Raw genomic sequence first — 22,296 nt, 5'->3', positions numbered from 1 at the left:
GTACATGTCAATAATTCGTAACAACATTGATTTTGATTCATTATTAATAAACAGCTGTAAAGAAAAAAAGCCTGCTGGGCAGATTTGGGTTATTAGAGTCAACATTGCAACTTCTTCTTGCTACATTTCACCTTTTTGTTCTTTTATTACACTTTTTGACGATTTAGTATTTTTAGAATTGTTGAAAAATGAGCTATGAGCTGCAAATGACCCCCGTGTGTTCTATACTGAGCCCCTACAAGTAACATGCCATGGAAGTATCTGCCTTGTCCGCAGGTCAAACTGTAACCTTCCTATTTGTCTTTGTGCTGCAGGTTAAGGCCTTTTATTCCTACTGGGCGGAGCCTGCCATCATTAAGAACCTCAAACGAGGAGTGTCCAGCATGTTGCAAGTGCAGCTCAACACTGGAAAAGTTATAGAGGTGAAAAAAAGAACAAGTATTCACTGAAGTGATTTTCCCGAGCTAATTGGACTGTTTTGGCATCAGAACGACGTGTCCGGAAGGTGCACAGTTGGCTACAAGGCAGAAAACAACCAGGTGACAAGAACAAAGTTCCTGCAGTCCTGCAAAACTGCAGAGAGCGGCTTCACCACACACAGTCAGGTCAGTCGTGGTAGAGGTCGACCCATGTTGTATCACTCTAGTCAGGTTAGTCATGGTAGAGGTCGACCCAAGTTGTATCGCTCTAGTCAGGTTAGTCATGGTAGAGATCGACCCATGTTGTATCACTCTAGTCAGGTTAGTCATGGTAGAGATCGACCCATGTTGTATCACTCTAGTCAGGTTAGTCATGGTAGAGGTCGACCCATGTTGTATCGCTCTAGTCAGGTCAGTCGTGGTAGAGGTCGACCCATGTTGTATCACTCTAGTCAGGTTAGTCATGGTAGAGGTCGACCCATGTTGTATCACTCTAGTCAGGTTAGTCGTGGTAGAGGTCGACCCATGTTGTATCACTCTAGTCAGGTTAGTCGTGGTAGAGATCGACCCATGTTGTATCACTCTAGTCAGGTTAGTCATGGTAGAGGTCGACCCATGTTGTATCACTCTAGTCAGGTTAGTCGTGGTAGAGGTCGACCCATGTTGTATCACTCTAGTCAGGTCAGTCGTGGTAGAGGTCGACCCATGTTGTATCACTCTAGTCAGGTTAGTCGGGGTAGAGGTCGACCCATGTTGTATCACTCTAGTCAGGTCAGTCGTGGTAGAGGTCGACCCATGTTGTATCGCTCTAGTCAGGTTAGTCGTGGTAGAGGTCGACCCATGTTGTATCGCTCTAGTCAGGTTAGTCGTGGTAGAGGTCGACCCATGTTGTATCACTCTAGTCAGGTTAGTCGTGGTAGAGGTCGACCCATGTTGTATCACTCTAGTCAGGTTAGTCATGGTAGAGGTCGACCCATGTTGTATCACTCTAGTCAGGTCAGTCGTGGTAGAGGTCGACCCATGTTGTATCACTCTAGTCAGGTCAGTCGTGGTAGAGGTCGACCCATGTTGTATCGCTCTAGTCAGGTTAGTCATGGTAGAGGTCGACCCATGTTGTATCACTCTAGTCAGGTTAGTCATGGTAGAGGTCGACCCATGTTGTATCACTCTAGTCAGGTTAGTCATGGTAGAGGTCGACCCAAGTTGTATCACTCTAGTCAGGTTAGTCGTGGTAGAGGTCGACCCATGTTGTATCACTCTAGTCAGGTTAGTCATGGTAGAGGTCGACCCATGTTGTATCACTCTAGTCAGGTTAGTCGTGGTAGAGATCGACCCATGTTGTATCACTCTAGTCAGGTTAGTCATGGTAGAGATCGACCCATATTGTATCACTCTAGTCAGGTTAGTCATGGTAGAGGTCGACCCATGTTGTATCGCTCTAGGCCTTTTTTCCCCAACTCCAACAGAACTACATGTTAGGTAGTTAGTTTATTAGTTCTTCGGTCAGTGGTCAACAAAATAAACAAACAGTTTGACATAAACAAACAGTTGTACATTCATAAATTGAAAATGTTGCAGAGCGAAAGGGTTTAGGCTGAAGTTGAACACTTGTTGCGCCTAACCCTATAAACATTGTCAAATACAAGATGAGCTTCCTAAAAATATGACATTTCCTTTGCACGGCATATTATAAATACACCTTGTACACAACATAAACACTGTCCAATTATATACACAATAAAGACATGTGAAATATCCTTGTACACCTTTGTACCAATTATATACAAACAATTATACTTCCATTATTATTTATATCCCACATTTAGTTTGTAATTAACATTGATCATAGTATTAACTACTGTGTTGATTCAAGAGTTATATGTTTTTCCAAGACATTGGTCTTAAAGGCCTACTGAAATGAACTTTTTTTATTTAAACGGGGATAGCAGATCTATTCTCTGTGTCATACTTGATCATTTCGCGATATTGCCATATTTTTGCTGAAAGGATTTAGTATAGAACAACGACGATGAAGATCGCAACTTTTGGTATCTGATAAAAAAAAGGCTTGCACCTACCGGAAGTAGCGTGACGTAGTCAGTTGAACATATACGCATAGTTCCCTATTGTTTACAATGATGGCCGCATGAAGTGAGAGAGATTCGGACCGAGAAAGCGACAATTTCCCCATTAATTTGAGCGAGGATGAAAGATTTGTGGATGAGTAAAGTGCAAGTGAAGGACTAGTGGGGAGTTGAAGCTATTCAGATAGGGAAGATGCTGTGAGAGTGACCTGATATTCAGCTGGGAATGACTACAACAGTAAATAAACACAAGACATATATATACTCTATTAGCCACAACACAACCAGGCTTATATTTAACATGCCACAAATTAATCCTGCATAAAAACACCTAGGTGTTTGTTATGCTAGCTCCTAGCTCCTCTGCTAGCTCCTAGCTCCATAGAACACGCCAATACAATTCAAAGACCTGATCAACACACACAATCACTGACACAAACCAGGAACAAGGAGCCAAACTGGAAAACGGGAAACAGGATCCAGCAAACAGGAACTAGGAACAAAATACAGCACGCTGCCAACAGCTCCAGGATTCAGGTATAAACGACAAAACCGATTAGGAGCTGCAATGACAAGAATTACAATGACAATGATCCAGCAGTGACTGGAGGGCAGGACAGGTTTAAATAGCAGCTGGCTGACTGGCACCAGGTGTGGCCAGGTGCCAATCAGCCACAGCTGAGGGGACAAAACACTCAGGGAACATAATCAGGAAATGAAGACAAAATAAAAGCACTGACAGGAACTAAAGACAGGAAACTAAGACAAACGCAGAGGAAAACTAAAACTTGATCAAACTGTCAGGGACAACCCTGACACCTTCACTTCTAACAATCGGTATCGGCCCTGTAAAAACACATTGGTGGACTTCTAGTTAGTGAACAACTTTGTCATCCAGGTTGCTTTTAAGCGGGCCGTTAAAACACGTTTGAATGCTCAGGTTATGGGTGTGGCCCGGAAGTCGCGCTCCATCACGGTGTTCACACTGGAAGAAGGTTTCATCCGCTCAGCTGTGGCTGAAGAAGAACACTGGCTGATCGTCAACGCTCACCGCTCCTCATCAGCCAAGGTTTTGTCCAGGTGAGAAAAACTTCATCATCATCATCAACTCCTGCCATGAAAAAGGTTAAATAAGGTGTTTTTCAGGCAAACCTTCACCCTGGTGGGCACAGAGGCCGGACCTCTGGAGGCTGCTGGGAAAGACCCTTCCATGGTGGTCAAGTCCATTGATGCCAAGCTGGCAGCTGTTGGTATCGTGGCGGAGAAGATGACATCCAAGTGCAAGAAATGTCCCTCTGTGAGTGATGTGTGCCACACTTTTCTCCTGGAACTCTTTGTTGCCCATTGCTAGACAGAGGGATGAAAACTATCACAATATGAGTGTTTCGTGTTGGTCCATATCGCTAAATATTATCTTTTTTTCTGACCTATCGAAAATTAGGACAATAAGAAAAATATACACTATATTGACAAAAGTATTTGGCCACCCATCCAAATGATGAGAATCAGGTGTCCTAGTCACTTGGCCCGGTGTATCAAATCGAGCACTTAGGGATGGAGACTGTTTCTGTGAAAGAATGGGCCGCTCTCAGTGATTTCCAGCGTGGAACTGTCATAGGATGACACCTGTGCAACAAATCCAGTCGTGAAATTTCCTCGCTCCTAAATATTCCAGAGTCAACTTTATTATAAGAAAAGTGAAGAGTTTGGGAACAACAGCAACTCAGCCACCAAGTGGTAGGCCATGTAAACCGACAGAGAGGTCAGCACACCTGTAAATATGTGTATATGTGTATGTATATTTGTGTATATTAGGGCTGCAACTAACGATTAATGTGATAATCGATTAATCTGTCGATTATTACTTCGATTAATCGATTAATAATCGGGTAAAAGAGACAAACTACATTTCTATCCTTTCCAGTATTTTATTGGAAAAAAACAGCATACTGGCACCATACTTATTTTGATTATTGTTTCTCAGCTGTTTGTACATGTTGCAGTTTATAAATAAAGGTTTATTATTATTTTTTTATTTTTTTTATTTTTTTTTTTAAAAGCCTCTGCGCATGCGCATAGCATAGATCCAACGAATCGATGACTAAATTAATCGGCAACTATTTTTATAATCGATTTTAATCGATTTAATCGATTAGTTGTTGCAGTCCTAGTGTATATATGTATGTATATGTGTGTATATATATATATATATATATATATATATATATATATATATATATATATATGTATGTATGTATGTATGTATGTATGTATGTATGTATGTATGTATGTATGTATGTATGTATGTATGTATGTATGTATGTATGTGTGTATGTATATGTGTATGTATATATGTATATGTGTATATATATATAAAAATTTGTATATATATGTATGTATGTATATATGTGTATATGTATATAAACATATACGTATATGTGTGTATATATATAAAAATGTGTATATATATGTGTGTATATATATAAAAATGTGTATATATATATATATATATATATATGTGTATATCTATATACACATATACGTATATGTGTGTATATATATATATATATATATATATATATATATATATATATGTATATGTGTGTGTGTATATGTATGTATGTATAGATCGAACATTTTATCGAACGCATTTTTTAATTGATATTGATTACGTGTCTATTGCGAAATATAATGATCTGGCATTATCGCCCAGCGCTAGTTATAGATATGTTATGGGATCGGATCGGGGGCCAGTATCTGCCAAGCCCAGCCGATCTTTCCAGCAGCTGTGGGCTAAACATCGTACTCACGTGAAAGATATCCTTCAAAAGGGAAGCATGCTATAACTTTTTTTTAAATTGTTTTTCCTCATTGTTTTTGTTTTTATTATTAAAAAAAACATATTTTTTAGTTTTTAGTAGTTTTTGCTTTTGTTAAACCCTTGTGCACTATCCACTTTATTTTGTAAAAATCATCTGATTTACAACAATATTAGCACATTCTAAATGTAATAAGATCAAAGTATCGGATGGGATTGGATGCCTGCCGATTGTTATTTTCTAAAGCTGATTGTTATTTTCTAAAGCTGATTGTTATTTTCTAAAGCTGATTGTTATTTTCTAAAGCTGATTGTTATTTTCTAAAGCTGATTGTTATTTTCTAAAGCTGATTGTTATTTTCTAAAGCTGATTGTTATTTTCTAAAGCTGATTGTTATTTTCTAAAGCTGATTGTTATTTTCTAAAGCTTGAACCACTGACTTGCTTTGTGTCGTGCCTCTCAGCTTTTTGAAGACTGGAAAGCTGTTCAGAAGAAACTAGAGCCGGAGAGTTTATCCAAGGCCGCGGCCCCTCGCAGCTTCCTGGCCCTCATCCAGAGCATCAGAAAAGGATCCAAAGACGAAATCCTGAAAGTGCTGAAGAGCGCCAGCAAAACTTCTCTGTAAGCAGACCTTTCCTTCATGACATCATCACTCTCATTCTGTAAGTTCATTGAATATTTCATCTTGGACCCTCTGTTCATCAATTGGACTTTCAATATCAGTCCTCAAGTGGTGGATGCTGTCACCTCCTCCCAGACCTCTGCATCTTTGGATGCCATGCTTCAATTCCTCAACTTCACCGACGCCAAAGGTCTGGTTCTGCAGGAGAGGTTTCTGTATGCCTGCGGATTTGCCTCGCATCCCAACGAGCGCATGCTGCAGGCTCTGTTGGTCAGTGCGCACGCTTCTCAACGCACAAAGACACGGAGCAGTTACTTAAACTTTTTGGTGTGGGTGTGCAGGAGATTTCTAGAGGGAAGATCGGCAGCACGGACATCAAGGAGTCTGTGGTGATCATTATGGGAGCCCTGGTCCACAAGCTGTGTCAGAAAGGAGGATGCAACTTGCCGGTGAGTCCCAAGACCAGGATCTTCATTTATGTTTGTGTGTGTTTCGCCTCCTTCTTCTCGGTGGAAGGACGGCGTGGGTTTGTGAAGGATCAAGGACGACGCCGGTGATGATCGTTGAACAAAGACTCATTTATTGATGGAGCGAGGATAACATCAGGTCCTGCAAGTTACGTGTGGAGGATTCTAACCAAATGATATCAGACAAGCAGTTCTTATAGACCAGTGGTTCTTAACCTTGTTGGAGGTACCGAACCCCACCGGTTTCATATGCGCATTCACAGAACCCTTCTTTAGTGACAAATCAAATGTTGTTTTTTTTCAAATTCAAGACAAAGTTATATGTTTTTGGTAACACTTTAGTATGGGGAACATATTCTAAGTAACACAGACTTAATTTAGAGTTATTTGGACACTAGGGGAACATATTCTAAGTAACACAGACTTAATTTAGAGTTATTTGGACACTAGGGGAACATGTTCTAAGTAACACAGACTTAATTTAGAGTTATTTGGACACTAGGGGAACATGTTCTAAGTAACACAGACTTAGTTTAGAGTTATTTGGACACTAGGGGAACATATTCTCGCGACCCCAAAAGGGACAAGCGGCAGAAAATGGATGGATGGATGGATATAAAATAACCTAACTATCCACTTGACGTATGATTTCAAAGCAAGTTATATTGTAAAATTCCAATACATTTTTGTAATTTACAGTGTTTTTTGTTGTAAAATTTTTAAAACGTTTACCAAATGCATGTATCGTATGCATGTTCAAAATTACAGAACTGAACTGTTTTTTACAGTCAATTCTGACGACTTAGCTGCCAGTTTTTTGTTTTCTTACAGTAAAATCTCCAGTTCTTTTTATGTAGCATTATTTTTGGGAAAAGGGTAATTCCCATTTCCAGTAATATGTTGTAAAAATCACCGTAAATATTATGATAAAATTCTAGCGAGTTACTAGAAAAAAATGTTTTTTTCCATTTACTGTAATGTGTTGTAGGAACACTACATTTTGAAGTAAAACTCTAGTGACTGAGTTGCTAGTTTTTTACTGTAAAATTTACAGATAATTATTTTTTACAGTAAAATCTACAGTTCTTTTTATGTACCGTAGTATTATTTTTGGAAAAACGGTAATTCCCATTTCCAGTAATATGTTGTAAAAATCACCGTAAATATTATGGTAAAATTTATGGCGAGTTACTAGAAGACGAAAAATATTTTTTCCATTTACTGTAATGTGTTGTAAGAACACTACATTTTGAAGTAAAACTCTAGTGACTGAGTTGCTAGTTTTTTTACTGTAAAATCTAAAAAAATTTTTTTACAGTAAAATCTCCAGTTCTTTTTATGTAGTATTATTTTTGGGAAAAGGGTAATTCCCATTTCCAGTAATATGTTGTAAAAATCACCGTAAATATTATGGTAAAATTCTGGCGAGTAACTAGAAATTTTTTTTTTTTTCCATTTACTGTAATGTGTTGTAAGAACACTACATTTTACAGTAAAACTCTAGTGACTGAGTTGCTAGTTTTTTACTGTAAAATCTACAGATAATTATTTTTTACAGCAAAAAATCTACAGTTCTTTTTATTTAGTATTATTTTTAGAAAAACAGTAATTCCCATTTCCAGTAATATGTTGTAAAAATCACCGTAAATATTATGGTAAAATTCTGGCGAGTTGCTAGAAGATGAAAAATATTTTTTCCATTTACTGTAATGTGTTGTAAAAACACTACATTTTACAGTAAAACTCTAGTGACTGAGTTGCTAGTTTTTTAAATGTAAAATCTAAAGAAAATTTTTTTTTACAGTAAAATCTCCAGTTCTTTTTATGGAGTATTATTTTTGGGAAAAGGGTAATTCCCATTTCCAGTAATATGTTGTAAAAATCACCGTAAATATTATGGTAAAATTCTGGCGAGTTACTAGAAAAAATATATTTTTTTCCATTTACTGTAATGTGTTGTAAGAACACTACATTTTGAAGTAAAACTCTAGTGACTGAGTAGCTAGTTTTTTACTGTAAAATCTACAGATAATTATTTTTTACAGCAAAAAATCTACAGTTCTTTTTATGGAGTATTATTTTTGGGAAAAGGGTAATTCCCATTTCCAGTAATATGTTGTAAAAATCACCGTAAATATTATGGTAAAATTCTGGCGAGTTGCTAGAAGACGAAAAATATTTTTTCCATTTACTGTAATGTGTTGTAAAAACACTACATTTTACAGTAAAACTCTAGTGACTGAGTTGCTAGTTTTTTTTACTGTAAAATCTACAGATAATTATTTTTTACAGTAAAATCTCCAGTTCTTTTTATGTACCGTAGTATTATTTTTGGAAAAACGGTAATTCCCATTTCCAGTAATATGTTGTAAAAATCACCGTAAATATTATGGTAAAATTCTGGTGAGTTACTAGAAATTAAATTTTTTTTTTCCATTTACTGTAATGTGTTGTAAAAACACTACATTTTACAGTAAAACTCTAGTGACTGAGTTGCTAGTTTTTTTACTGTAAAATCTACAGATAATTATTTTTTCCAGTTTATGTATAAATGTATTTATTATTCGCTGTGGCTTGTAACAGGCCCTCAATAAAAAGGAGTTTGACCCCCCAGTTATAAAGCGATTTAGGGCTCATCTCTCCTCTGTCTTGGTGTGGCTCGTATGTTATCACACATGTGCATGTGGCGCTTATTGGCCATACTTTATTACCTGCCCACAACGATGAACAGAACTGGCAGTTTGCTCGCCCCCAGGAATGTATCGACCTTACACAATCTGGGGAAAACATGTTATTTCATAGTCTAATAGACACTACATGTAAAGGGGTTTGACGGCATCCTACTTCTCAGACAGTGGTGCAGGTCAAGAAGATGATTCTGGCGGGTCCGGACAGCACGCAGGATGAAGCCCAGGTCCAGATGTTCCTCCTGGCCCTAAAAAACTCTCTGCTCCCTGAGGCCATTCCCATCTTTACCAAATATGCTGAGTCGGAAGTGGGCGCGTACAGCACCATCGCCCTCACCAGTCTGCAGAGATACGATGCCACGCTCATGACGGACGAGGTACGTCGTCATGCACCAACCGTTTGCAACCAACAGAAGTTCATATATCGTTGATCTGTTCCTTCAGGTGAAGCAAACGGTGAACAGAGTTTACCACCAAAACCGACGGATTTATGAGAAAAACGTGCGAGCTGCTGCCGCCGACGTCATCCTCAGCAGCAAGCCGTCATACACGGAGGTGAAAAATCTCCTCTTGTCCATTGGTCACCTGCCTCATGAGATGAACAAGTACATGTTATCCAAGATCCAGGACATCCTCCGCTTCCAAATGCCCGCCAGGTGTGTTGATGGACAACACAACTCCGACTGACCACATTTTACTGACGTCTTCTTCTTCTTCTTCTTCCAGCAAAGTGCTGAGACAAGCTATGCAGGACATAATTGCACACAACTATGACCGCTTTTCAAAATTCGGGTCATCGTCCGCATTCTCAGGATTCATGGCAAGTAAGTGTCGCAAGGATTCACAAATTTCTACGAACATATATTCATCTGTTTGAATACAACTCACGTAGAGTTAGGGATGATGTTTGATAAGGAATTATCGAGTTCGAGCCTATTATCGAATCCTCTTATCGAACCGATTCCTTATGGATTCTCTTATGGAGTCCAGATAGGTTGTTGTATATGGAAAAAAACACACAATATTTGGTTTAACAAAAGCTCACTTTTATTATATAATAAAAAAATAAAATCTAATAAATAAATAAATATTGACTGTTACCCACCTAAAAAAATACAATAAAATAAATAAATATTGACTGTTGTTATCCAAAGTATATTAAGTGGGATTTTTCAGAGAAACAAATATATACAGTAACACAAAAACAAGCTGTCTCTGTGATCACTATAGGTGTATAAATAATAATATAGTGTTAAATAAAATCAGTCCCTTGGGCACAAAACTGGAAATAATACAGCTCTCCAAAAAGTGCACTTCTGCTGCTATTTGACATAACTGTTTGTTATGATGCTTTGACATTTTTGCACTTTATTTCTTTATTGAAAGAACATTCTATGAAGAGAAAAGTTGTTTGCAAATGAGGTTACAATGCTAAAAAATGAAAAGTTAAAGCTAAAAAAAGAAATACACTTTATTGAGTTAACATTATTTCTTTATAGGGGGAAAAATGTTATGAGCGAGAGAATATAACAACTACACTACCCAGCATGCAACGGGAGTTACGAGCATGCGCGGTAGCCCCGAAAAGTGTTGCATGTCGCCACGCTGTGAAAGTAAACGTCAAGAACTCAGCCAACACGCCTCGTCTGCATTATTTATAATTAGACAGACAACACATATACAGTGTGATTTTGTAACGTTTACAAGGAAAGAAAAACAAAAGTTGAAAAAGGGAGATATGTTGTATATATATGTATGTGCTGCGGTTGCTTTAAGAAAGTTGCGACAGCTGCCGTAAAGGAGGTGCGTTGCTAGCCTGGTTGCTATGTTTCCGGTTGGTCGTAAAAGTGTTGGTCATGTGTTTTACCCTGCTCAAATCTCTCAGTAAAGTTATTCGATGGATTATAGCTTTTGTTTTGAAATTTATTACACCTTGGAGCGCTTTTTTCCGTCCATTGTTTTCCTGCTTTCGCTATCTGCGCCTAATGACTGAGCTACGTGACGTCATTTCTTGTGATGTCCCACAGAGCATTTCTGGTCGGGACGGGATTCGAATAAAGAATCAACTCTTTTCCTTTATTATAGTGGTCTCGATAACGGGTACCGGTTCTCAAAAAGGGATTCGAGTCCGAGGACTCGGTTCTTTTCTCATCAAACAACCGGGAAAACCGGTTTCGAGTATCATCCCTACGTAGAGTTGTGTTGTCCAAACAGGAATGGATAACTAAGTGGTCTAGTCCAAACTTTCCTATCAAAAAAGGCTTTCAATCTTCCTCTAAAGGGTTGAGAAACACTGAACTAGATCAAAAAGACAGTTTGATTTTCATTTTATATTTCAAATTTTTTTTAAAATAAATAAATCACAAGTCATCCATCCATCCATCCATTTTCTACCTCCAGCGCCCCCCGCGACCCCGAAGGGAATAAGCGGTAGAAAATGGATGGATGGATGGATGACTTGTGATTTATTTATTTTAAAAAAAATTTGAAATATAAAATGAAAATCAAACTGTCTTTTTGATCTAGTTCAGTGTTTCTCAACCCTAGGGCCATTGTTGGGCAGCTGTGGTCCGTATGGCCCACAGCGGTACTCACTTGTAACACACTTTCCCGCCACTTGTGGCAGTAGTGATAATATCAAACAAACAGAAGAAGTCCTAGAGAAGTTTCATAAGCGCCAAAATTATAACTAAAGGGGTGAAGCTGTACTTTCATTTGCACTTTAATTTTATTGATAGATTAGTTAAGAAACATATTCATTAAGTTGATATATTTTAGCACGACATAACTGTATGTAAATGTCTTTTCCGTCAGTTATTGAGGCACTTCTTATGCAGTATATTTGGTTAGTACTTATTTTTCCTTAGCTTAGGGTTATGTGTTTAATAAATAATAAAAACACATGTTTTTATGTTATTTGAAATATGTCGTAAACTGTAAGTAGGTTCGATATATTTATTGAATATGATGAAAATCAAGAGTAAGACTACTAATTCAGTGTTAGTATTTTAGTTTCTGTAGTGGAAAAGTTGGGCCCCAAGGTCAAAAAGGTGAAGAACCCCTGCTACAGTTATTGCTTTTCTATTAGATTTTTTTGTATTTAAAAAGGAAATTCAGATAATGCGATTTGTATTTCAATTGTCATTCAGGAGAGAACACACAGAAGATCATACAAATAATAACAAATTAAAAAGATGGTTTGACAAAAACAGACTATCTCAGTAAAAGTAAAATAATGCTATTTGGTAACAGTAGAAGAGAAAGTCAAACACAAATACAAATAGACGAAGTAGACATTGAAAGGGTCAAAGAAAACACATTTTTGGGTGTAATAATAGATGATAAAATGAACTAGAAACCTCGTGTAGAAAATAAACAACATAAAGTAGCAAGAAACACGTCAATAATGAATAAAACAAAACATGTTCTAGACCAAAAATGACTTCATATTGTCTACTGCTCACTAGTGTTACATATCTGACTTATTGTGCAGAAATATGGGAAATAACTACAAAAGTACACTTCATTCATTAACTGTGTTACAAAAAAGATCAGTTGTAATTAGGGATGTGCCGATATCGGCCAATAAATGCGTTAAAATGTAATATCGGAAATTATCGGTATCGGTTTTTTTATTATCTGTATCGTTTTTTTTTTGTTTTTTTTAAAAAATTTTATTAAATCAACATAAAAAACACAAGATACACTTACAATTAGTGCACCAACCCAAAAAACCTCCCTCCCCCATTTCTTTCTGTTATTAATATTCTGCTTCCTACATGATATATCAATATATATCAATACAGTCTGCAAGGGATACAGTCCGTAAGCACACATGATTGTGCGTGCTGCTGCTCCACTAATAGTACTAACCTTTAACACTTCATTTTACTAATTTTCATTCATTGCTAGTTTCTATGTAACTGTTTTTATATTGTTTTACTTTCTTTTTTATTCAAGAAAATGTTTTTAATTTAGTTATCTTATTTTATTATTATTTTCAAAAAGTATCAATCAATCAATCAATGTTTGCGTTCCCAAACAGTCATCTCTGTCCCGACAATCCCCTCCGTGGTAGCAGGAACCCCTATATACTACGCTAATTACACATCAAAACCCTGCGGCTTATGGTCGGGTGCGGCTTATATATGGAGCAATCTGTATTTTCCCCTAAATTTAGCTGGTGCGGTTTATAGTCGGGTGCGGCTTATATATGGAGCAATCTGTATTTTCCCCTAAATTTAGCTGGTGCGGCTTATAGTCGGGTGCGTCTTATATATAGAGCAATCTGTGTTTGCCCCTAAATTTAGCTGGTGCGGCTTATAGTCGGGTGCGGCTTATATATTGAGCAATCTGTATTTTCCCCTAAATTTAGCTGGTGCGGTTTATAGTCGGGTGCGGCTTATATATTGAGCAATCTGTATTTTCCCCTAAATTTAGCTGGTGCGGCTTATAGTCGGGTGCGTCTTATATATAGAGCAATCTGTATTTTCCCCTAAATTTAGCTGGTGCGGCTTATAGTCGGGTGCGGCTTATATATGGAGCAATTTGTATTTTCCCCTGAATTTAGCTGGTGCGGCTTATAGTCGGTGCGGCTTATATATGGAGCAATCTGTATTTTCCCCTAAATTTAGCTGGTGCGGCTTATAGACGGGTGCGGCTTATATATGGAGCAATCTGTATTTTCCCCTAAATTTAGCTGGTGCGGCTTATAGCCGGGTGCAGCTTATATATGGAGCAATCTGTATTTTCCCCTAAATTTAGCTGGTGCGGCTTATAGTCGGATGCGGCTTATATATGGAGCAATCTGTATTTTCCCCTAAATTTAGCTCGTGCGGCTTATAGTCGGGTGCGGCTTATATATGGAGCAGTCTGTATTTTCCCCTAAATTTAGCTGGTGCGGCTTATAGTCGGGTGCGGCTTATATATGGAGCAGTCTGTATTTCCCCCTAGATTTAGCTGGTGCGGCTTATAGTCGGGTGCGGCTTATATATGGAGCAATCTGTATTTTCCCCTAAATTTAGCTGGTGCGTCTTATAGTCGGGTGCGGCTTATATATGGAGCAATCTGTATTTTCCCCTAAATTTAGCTGGTGCGGCTTATAGTCGGGTGCGGTTTATATATGGAGCCATCTGTATTTTCCCCTAAATTTAGCTGGTGCGGCTTATAGTCGGGAGCGGCTTATATATGGAGCAATCTGTATTTTCCCCTAGATTTAGCTGGTGCGGCTTGTAGTCGGGTGCGGCTTATATATGGAGCAATCTGTATTTTCCCCTAAATTTAGCTGGTGCGGTTTATAGTCGGGTGCGGCTTATATATGGAGCAATCTGTATTTTCCCCTAAATTTAGCTGGTGCGGCTTATAGTCGGGTGCGTCTTATATAGAGAGCAATCTGTATTTTCCCCTAGATTTAGCTGGTGCGGCTTATAGCCGGGTGCGGCTTATATATGGAGCAATCTGCATTTTCCCCTAAATTTAGCTGGTGCGGCTTGTAGTCGGTGCGGCTTATATATGGAGCAATCTGTATTTTCCCCTAAATTTAGCTGGTGCGGCTTATAGTCGGGTGCGGCTTATATATGGAGCAATCTGTATTTTCCCCTAAATTTAGCTGGTGCGGTTTATAGTCGGGTGCGGCTTATATATGGAGCAATCTGTATTTTCCCCTGGATTTAGCTGGTGCGGCTTATAGTCGGGTGCGGCTTATATTTGGAGCAATCTGTATTTCCCCCTAAGTTTAGCTGGTGCGGCTTATATATGGAGCAATCTGTATTTTCCCCTAAATTTAGCTGGTGCGGCTTATAGTCGGGTGCGGCTTATATTTGGAGCAATCTGTATTTTCCCCTAAATTTAGCTGGTGCGGCTTATAGTCGGGTGCGGCTTATATATGGAGCACTCTGTATTTCCCCCTAAATTTAGCTGGCGCGGCTTATAGTCGGGAGCGGCTTATATATGGAGCAATCTGTATTTTCCCCCTAAATTTAGCTGGTGCGGCTTATAGTCGGGTGCGGCTTATATATGGAGCAGTCTGTATTTTCCCCTGCATTTAGCTGGTGCGGCTTATAGTCGGGTGCGGCTTATATATGGAGCAATCTGTATTTTCCCCTAAATTTAGCTGGTGCGGCTTATAGTCGGGTGCGGCTTATATATGGAGCAATCTGTATTTTCCCCTAAATTTAGCTGGTGCGGCTTATAGTCGGGTGCGGCTTATATATGGAGCAATCTGTATTTTCCCCTAAATTTAGCTGGTGCGGCTTATAGTCGGGTGCGGTTTATATATGGAGCCATCTGTATTTTCCCCTAAATTTAGCTGGTGCGGCTTATAGTCGGGAGCGGCTTATATATGGAGCAATCTGTATTTTCCCCTAGATTTAGCTGGTGCGGCTTGTAGTCGGGTGCGGCTTATATATGGAGCAATCTGTATTTTCCCCTGAATTTAGCTGGTGCGGCTTATAGCCGGGTGCGGCTTATATATGGTGCAATCTGTATTTTCCTCTAAATTTAGCTGGTGCGGCTTGTAGTCGGGTGCGGCTTATATATGGAGCAATCTGTATTTCCCCCTAAATTTAGCTGGTGCGGCTTATAGTCGGGTGCGGCTTATATATGGAGCAATCTGTATTTTCCCCTAAATTTAGCTGGTGCGGCTTATAGTCGGGTGCGTCTTATATATGGAGCAATCTGTATTTTCCCCTAAATTTAGCTGGTGCGGCTTGTAGTCGGGTGCGGCTTATATATGGAGCAATCTGTATTTTCCCCTAAATTTAGCTGGTGCGGCTTGTAGTCGGGTGCGGCTTATATGTGGAGCAATCTGTATTTCCCCCTAAATTTAGCTGGTGCGGTTTATAGTCGGGTGCGGCTTATATATGGAGCAATCTGTATTTTCCCCTGGATTTAGCTGGTGCGGCTTATAGTCGGGTGCGGCTTATATTTGGAGCAATCTGTATTTCCCCCTAAGTTTAGCTGGTGCGGCTTATATATGGAGCAATCTGTATTTTCCCCTAAATTTAGCTGGTGCGGCTTATAGTCGGGTGCGGCTTATATTTGGAGCAATCTGTATTTTCCCCTAAATTTAGCTGGTGCGGCTTATAGTCGGGTGCGGCTTATATATGGAGCACTCTGTATTTCCCCCTAAATTTAGCTGGCGCGGCTTATAGTCGGGAGCGGCTTATATATGGAGCAATCTGTATTTTCCCCCTAAATTTAGCTGGTGCGGCTTATAGTCGGGTGCGGCTTATATATGGAGCAGTCTGTATTTTCCCCTGCATTTAGCTGGTGCGGCTTATAGTCGGGTGCGGCTTATATATGGAGCAATCTGTATTTTCCCCTAAATTTAGCTGGTGCGGCTTATAGTCGGGTGCGGCTTATATATGGAGCAATCTGTATTTTCCCCTAAATTTAGCTGGTGCGGCTTATAGTCGGGTGCGGCTTATATATGGAGCAATCTGTATTTTCCCCTAAATTTAGCTGGTGCGGCTTATAGTCGGGTGCGGTTTATATATGGAGCCATCTGTATTTTCCCCTAAATTTAGCTGGTGCGGCTTATAGTCGGGAGCGGCTTATATATGGAGCAATCTGTATTTTCCCCTAGATTTAGCTGGTGCGGCTTGTAGTCGGGTGCGGCTTATATATGGAGCAATCTGTATTTTCCCCTGAATTTAGCTGGTGCGGCTTATAGTCGGGTGCGGCTTATATATGGTGCAATCTGTATTTTCCCCTAAATTTAGCTGGTGCGGCTTGTAGTCGGGTGCGGCTTATATATGGAGCAATCTGTATTTCCCCCTAAATTTAGCTGGTGCGGCTTATAGTCGGGTGCGGCTTATATATGGAGCAATCTGTATTTTCCCCTAAATTTAGCTGGTGCGGCTTATAGTCGGGTGCGTCTTATATATGGAGCAATCTGTATTTTCCCCTAAATTTAGCTGGTGCGGCTTGTAGTCGGGTGCGGCTTATATATGGAGCAATCTGTATTTTCCCCTAAATTTAGCTGGTGCGGCTTGTAGTCGGGTGCGGCTTATATATGGAGCAATCTGTATTTCCCCCTAAATTTAGCTGGTGCGGCTTATAGTCGGGTGCGGCTTATATATGGAGCAATCTGTATTTCCCCCTAAATTTAGCTGGTGTGGCTTATAGTCGGGTGCGGCTTATATATGGAGCAATCTGTATTTTCCCCTGAATTTAGCTGGTGCGGCTTATAGTCGGGTGCGGCTTATATATGGAGCAATCTGTATTTTCCCCTGAATTTAGCTGGTGCGGCTTATAGTCGGGTGCGGCTTATATATGGGGCAATCTTTATTTTCCCCTAAATTTAGCTGGTGCGGCTTATAGTCGGGTGCGGCTTATATATGGAGCAATCTGTATTTCCCCCTAAATTTAGCTGGTGTGGCTTATAGTCGGGTGCGGCTTATATATGGAGCAATCTGTATTTTCCCCTGAATTTAGCTGGTGCGGCTTATAGTCGGGTGCGGCTTATATATGGGGCAATCTTTATTTTCCCCTAAATTTAGCTGGTGCGGCTTATAGTCGGGTGCGGCTTATATATGGAGCAGTCTGTATTTTCCCCTAAATTTAGCTGGTGCGGCTTATAGTCGGGTGCGGCTTATATATGGAGCAGTCTGTATTTTCCCCTAAATTTAGCTGGTGCGGCTTATAGTCGGGTGCGGCTTATATATGGAGCAGTCTGTATTTTCCCCTAGATTTAGCTGGTGCGGCTTATAGTCGGGTGCGGCTTATATATGGAGCAATCTGTATTTTCCCCTAAATTTAGCTGGTGCGGCTTGTGGTCGGTGCGGCTTATATATGGAGCAATCTTTATTTTTCCCTAAATTTAGCTGGTGCGGCTTATAGTCGGGTGCGGCTTATATATGGAGCAATCTGTATTTTCCCCTAAATTTAGCTGGTGCGGCTTATAGTCGGGTGCGGCTTATATATGGAGCAATCTGTATTTTCCCCTGGATTTAGCTGGTGCGGCTTATAGTCGGGTGCGGCTTATATTTGGAGCAATCTGTATTTCCCCCTAAGTTTAGCTGGTGCGGCTTATAGTCGGGTGCGGCTTATATATGGGGCAATCTGTATTTTCCCCTAAATTTAGCTGGTGCGGCTTATAGTCGGGTGCGGCTTATATTTGGAGCAATCTGTATTTCCCCTTAAGTTTAGCTGGTGCGACTTATATATGGAGCAATCTGTATTTTTCCCTAAATTTAGCTGGTGCGGCTTATAGTCGGGTGCGGCTTATATATGGAGCAATCTGTATTTCCCCCTAAATTTAGCTGGTGCGGCTTATATATGGAGCAATCTGTATTTTCCCTTAAATTTAGCTGGTGCGGCTTATAGTCGGGTGCGGCTTATATATGGAGCAATCTGTATTTTCCCCTAGATTTAGCTGGTGCGGCTTGTAGTCGGGTGCGGCTTATATATGGAGCGATCTGTATTTTCCCCTGAATTTAGCTGGTGCGGCTTATAGTCGGGTGCGGCTTATATATGGAGCATTCTGTATTTTCCCCTAAACTTAGCTGGTGCGGCTTATAGTCGGGTGCGGCTTATATATGGAGCAATCTGTATTTTCCCCTAAATTTAGCTGGTGCGGCTTATAGTCGGGTGCGGCTTATATATGGGGCAATCTTTATTTTCCCCTAAATTTATCTGGTGCGGCTTATAGTCGGGTGCGGCTTATATATGGGGCAATCTTTATTTTCCCCTAAATTTAGCTGGTGCGGCTTATAGTCGGGTGCGGCTTACATATGGAGCAATCTGTGTTTTCCCCTAAATTTAGCTGGTGCGGCTTATAGTCGGGTGCGGCTTATATATGGAGCAATCTGTATTTCCCCCTAAGTTTAGCTGGTGCGGCTTATATATGGAGCAATCTGTATTTTCCCCTAAATTTGGCTGGTGCGGCTTATAGTCGGGTGCGGCTTATATTTGGAGCAATCTGTATTTCCCCCTAAGTTTAGCTGGTGCGGCTTATATATGGAGCAATCTGTATTTTCCCCTAAATTTGGCTGGTGCGGCTTATAGTCGGGTGCGGCTTGTTTATGGAGCAATCTGTATTCCCCCCTAAATTTAGCTGGTGCGGCTTATAGTCGGGTGCGGCTTATATATGGAGCAATCTGTATTTTCCCCTAAATTTAGCTGGTGCGGCTTATAGTCGGGTGTGGCTTATAGTCCGGAAATTACGGTACTAATATGATCCACCTTAAGAGACTGTTCCAACTACAAATGTTCACAAAGTACACACAACAAGAATTATGATGAACATCTTCAACACTTTTTTTTTTTTTTTGAGATAAAGATTATTATTGTATTTAATATGTGTTTACTTACTATGGTATATTATTTATCTATTCATTCATTGTTCTGTTACAGAGAAGAAGGAAATGGGATCAAATTGCTATGATATGAAAAGGGGTAGGATTAAATAAGCTCTGCTTCTTCCTGCTCCTTTTCGGACGTGCTGTAATGAAACAAGTGTAAACATGTGATGATGTCATTGTATCTTATACTTGTTCCACATAAACTGATTCATGAAATGACCAAAAGGTCCACAGATTCCTGTGCTGTGTGTTCATGTTGTTTGTCCGGGACTGACTGATTCATCCTCTCAGTTTCTCAATGAGTGTCTGACCACGTTCCTCGACTTCCCGCAGAATCTGCCGACGTGACGTCCACATACAGTCTGGACATCCTGTACTCGGGCTCTGGGATCCTGAGAAGAAGCAACATGAACATCTATGGTGCCAGTAAAGGAGCAGTGCTCCACGGACTACAGGTGGGACTTCTCAGCTGCTGCCGTCATTGAAACGTGCCCAGCGAGCCCAAAATGTTTTTATCGCTTCGCTCCCGCCGGCGTGCAGGTGGCCATCGAAGCGCAGGGCTTGGAGTCGCTCATCGCCGCCACGCCCGATGAGGGCGAGAAAGACTTGGAGTCTTTCGCCGGGATGTCAGCGCTGCTGTTTGACGTCCAGCTGAGGCCGGTCACCTTCTTCAAGGGCTACAGCGACCTCATGGCCAAAATGTTCTCCATGAGCGGGGAACCCATGAATGTAGTGAAGGGCCTCATTCTGCTCACCGACCATTCTGAGGTGTGTCCAAGAATCTTTATGTCTGACGCTTTTAAATTACAGATTGAAACTATTTGGCATTTTGTATTAATATTTATTGAATTTTTACAACTTCATCAGCAGATACAATATATACAAGTATATATTATATGAAAACAATAATTAGTAACTACTAGTTTTGTGGTGGGCAGCACGGTGGTACAGGGGTTAGTGCATCTGCCTCACAATACCACGGTCCTGGGTTCGATCCCGCACTCGGGATCTTTCTGTGTGGAGTTTGCATGTTCTCTCCATGACTGCGTGGGTTCTACTCTGGCTTCCGCCCACCTCCAAAGACATGCACCTGGGGATAGGCCCCTCCCACCTCCAAAGACATGCACCTGGGCATAGGCCCCTCCCACCGCCACAAACATGGGGATAGGCCCCTCCCACCTCCAAAGACATGCACCTGGGGATAGGCCCCTCCCACCGCCAAAGACATGCACCTGGGGATAGGCCCCTCCCACCTCCACAAACATGCACCTGGGGATAGGCCCCTCCCACCGCCAAAGACATGCACCTGGGGATAGGCCCCTCCCACCGCCAAAGACATGCACCTTGGGATAGGCCCCTCCCACCTCCAAAGACATGCACCTTGGGATAGGCCCCTCCCACCTCCAAAGACATGCACCTGGGGATAGGTCCCTCCCACCTCCAAAGACATGCACCTGGGGATAGGCCCCTCCCACCTCCAAAGACATGCACCTGGGGATAGGCCCCTCCCACCGCCAAAGACATGCACCTGGGGATAGGCCCCTCCCACCTCCAAAGACATGCACCTGGGGATAGGCCCCTCCCACCTCCAAAGACATGCACCTGGGAATAGGCCCCTCCCACCTCCAAAGACATGCACCTGGGGATAGGCCCCTCCCACCTCCAAAGACATGCACCTGGGGATAGGCCCCTCCCACTGCCAAAGACATGCACCTGGGTATAAGCCCCTCCCACCTCCAAAGACATGCACCTGGGGATAGGCCCCTCCCACCTCCAAAGACATGCACCTGGGGATAGGCCCCGCCCACCTCCAAAGACATGCACCTGGGGATAGGCCCCTCCCACCTCCAAAGACATGCACCTGGGGATAGGCCCCTCCCACCTCCAAAGACATGCACCTGGGGATAGGCCCCGCCCACCTCCAAAGACATGCACCTGGGGATAGGCCCCTCCCACCTCCAAAGACATGCACCTGGGGATAGGCCCCTCCCACCTCCAAAGACATGCACCTGGGGATAGGCCCCTCCCACCTCCAAAGACATGCACCTGGGGATAGGTTGATTGGCAACACTAAATGGGCTCAAGTGTGTGAATGTTGTCTATCTGTGTTGGCCCTGTGATGAGGTGGCGACTTGTCCAGGGTGTACCCCCGCCTTCCGCCCGAATGCAGCTGAGATAGGCTCCAGCACCCCCCGCCACCCCAAAGGGAATAAGCGGTAGAAAATGGATGGATGGATGGATCTTTAACCCTTTTTTTTTTTTTTAGATAAAGATTATTATTGTATTTAATATTTGTTTACTTACTATTAGAGATGTCTGATAATATCGGTCTGCCGATATTATCGGCCGATAAATGCGTTAAAATGTAATATCGGAAATTATCGGTATCGGTTTTTTTATTATCAGTATGTTTTTTTTTTGTTTTTGTTTTTTTAAATCCACATAAAAAACACAAGATACACTTACAATTAGTGCACCAACCCAAAAAACCTCCCTCCCCCATTTACACTCATTCACACAAAAGGGTTGTTTCTTTCTGTTATTAATATTCTGCTTCCTACATTATATATCAATATATATCAATACAGTCTGCAAGGGATACAGTCCGTAAGCACACATGATTGTGCGTGCTGCTGCTCCACTAATAGTACTAACCTTTAACAGTTAATTTTACAAATTTTCATTAATTACTAGTTTCTATGTAACTGTTTTTATATTGTTTTACTTTCTTTTTTATTCAAGAAAATGTTTTTAATTTATTTATCTTATTTTATTTGATTCATTTTTTTAAAAAGTACCTTATCTTCACCATACCTGGTTGTCCAAATTAGGCATAATAATGTGTTAATTCCACGACTGTATATATCGGTTGATATCGGTATCTGTAATTAAAG

General features: G+C 40.9%; 1 protein-coding gene across 2 annotated transcripts in view; it reads left to right on the top strand.

Annotated features, from left to right (window-relative positions):
* The window catches only part of LOC133639685 (microsomal triglyceride transfer protein-like), a 60,932-nt gene that overhangs the window by 23,948 nt on the left and 14,688 nt on the right, over positions 1-22,296 (top strand). For both annotated transcript variants that reach the window (XR_009823836.1, XM_062033208.1), the window contains exons 4-15: positions 315-422; positions 489-605; positions 3,444-3,583; positions 3,650-3,800; positions 5,786-5,943; positions 6,046-6,214; positions 6,286-6,393; positions 9,263-9,475; positions 9,543-9,754; positions 9,825-9,922; positions 19,736-19,857; positions 19,943-20,170. Coding sequence is in view for 1 of the 2 variants with exons in the window: in XM_062033208.1 (XP_061889192.1) it covers positions 315-422; positions 489-605; positions 3,444-3,583; positions 3,650-3,800; positions 5,786-5,943; positions 6,046-6,214; positions 6,286-6,393; positions 9,263-9,475; positions 9,543-9,754; positions 9,825-9,922; positions 19,736-19,857; positions 19,943-20,170 (1,824 nt within the window). In the remaining variant the exon portion in view is untranslated. The remainder of the gene's footprint in view (positions 1-314; positions 423-488; positions 606-3,443; positions 3,584-3,649; positions 3,801-5,785; positions 5,944-6,045; positions 6,215-6,285; positions 6,394-9,262; positions 9,476-9,542; positions 9,755-9,824; positions 9,923-19,735; positions 19,858-19,942; positions 20,171-22,296) is intronic.

The sequence above is a fragment of the Entelurus aequoreus genome, linkage group LG22 (assembly GCF_033978785.1).
Source record: "Entelurus aequoreus isolate RoL-2023_Sb linkage group LG22, RoL_Eaeq_v1.1, whole genome shotgun sequence".
Taxonomy (NCBI): Eukaryota; Metazoa; Chordata; class Actinopteri; order Syngnathiformes; family Syngnathidae; genus Entelurus; species Entelurus aequoreus.
Note: the sequence above shows the minus strand (reverse complement) of the source record. Positions and strands in the feature narration are given on the sequence as shown.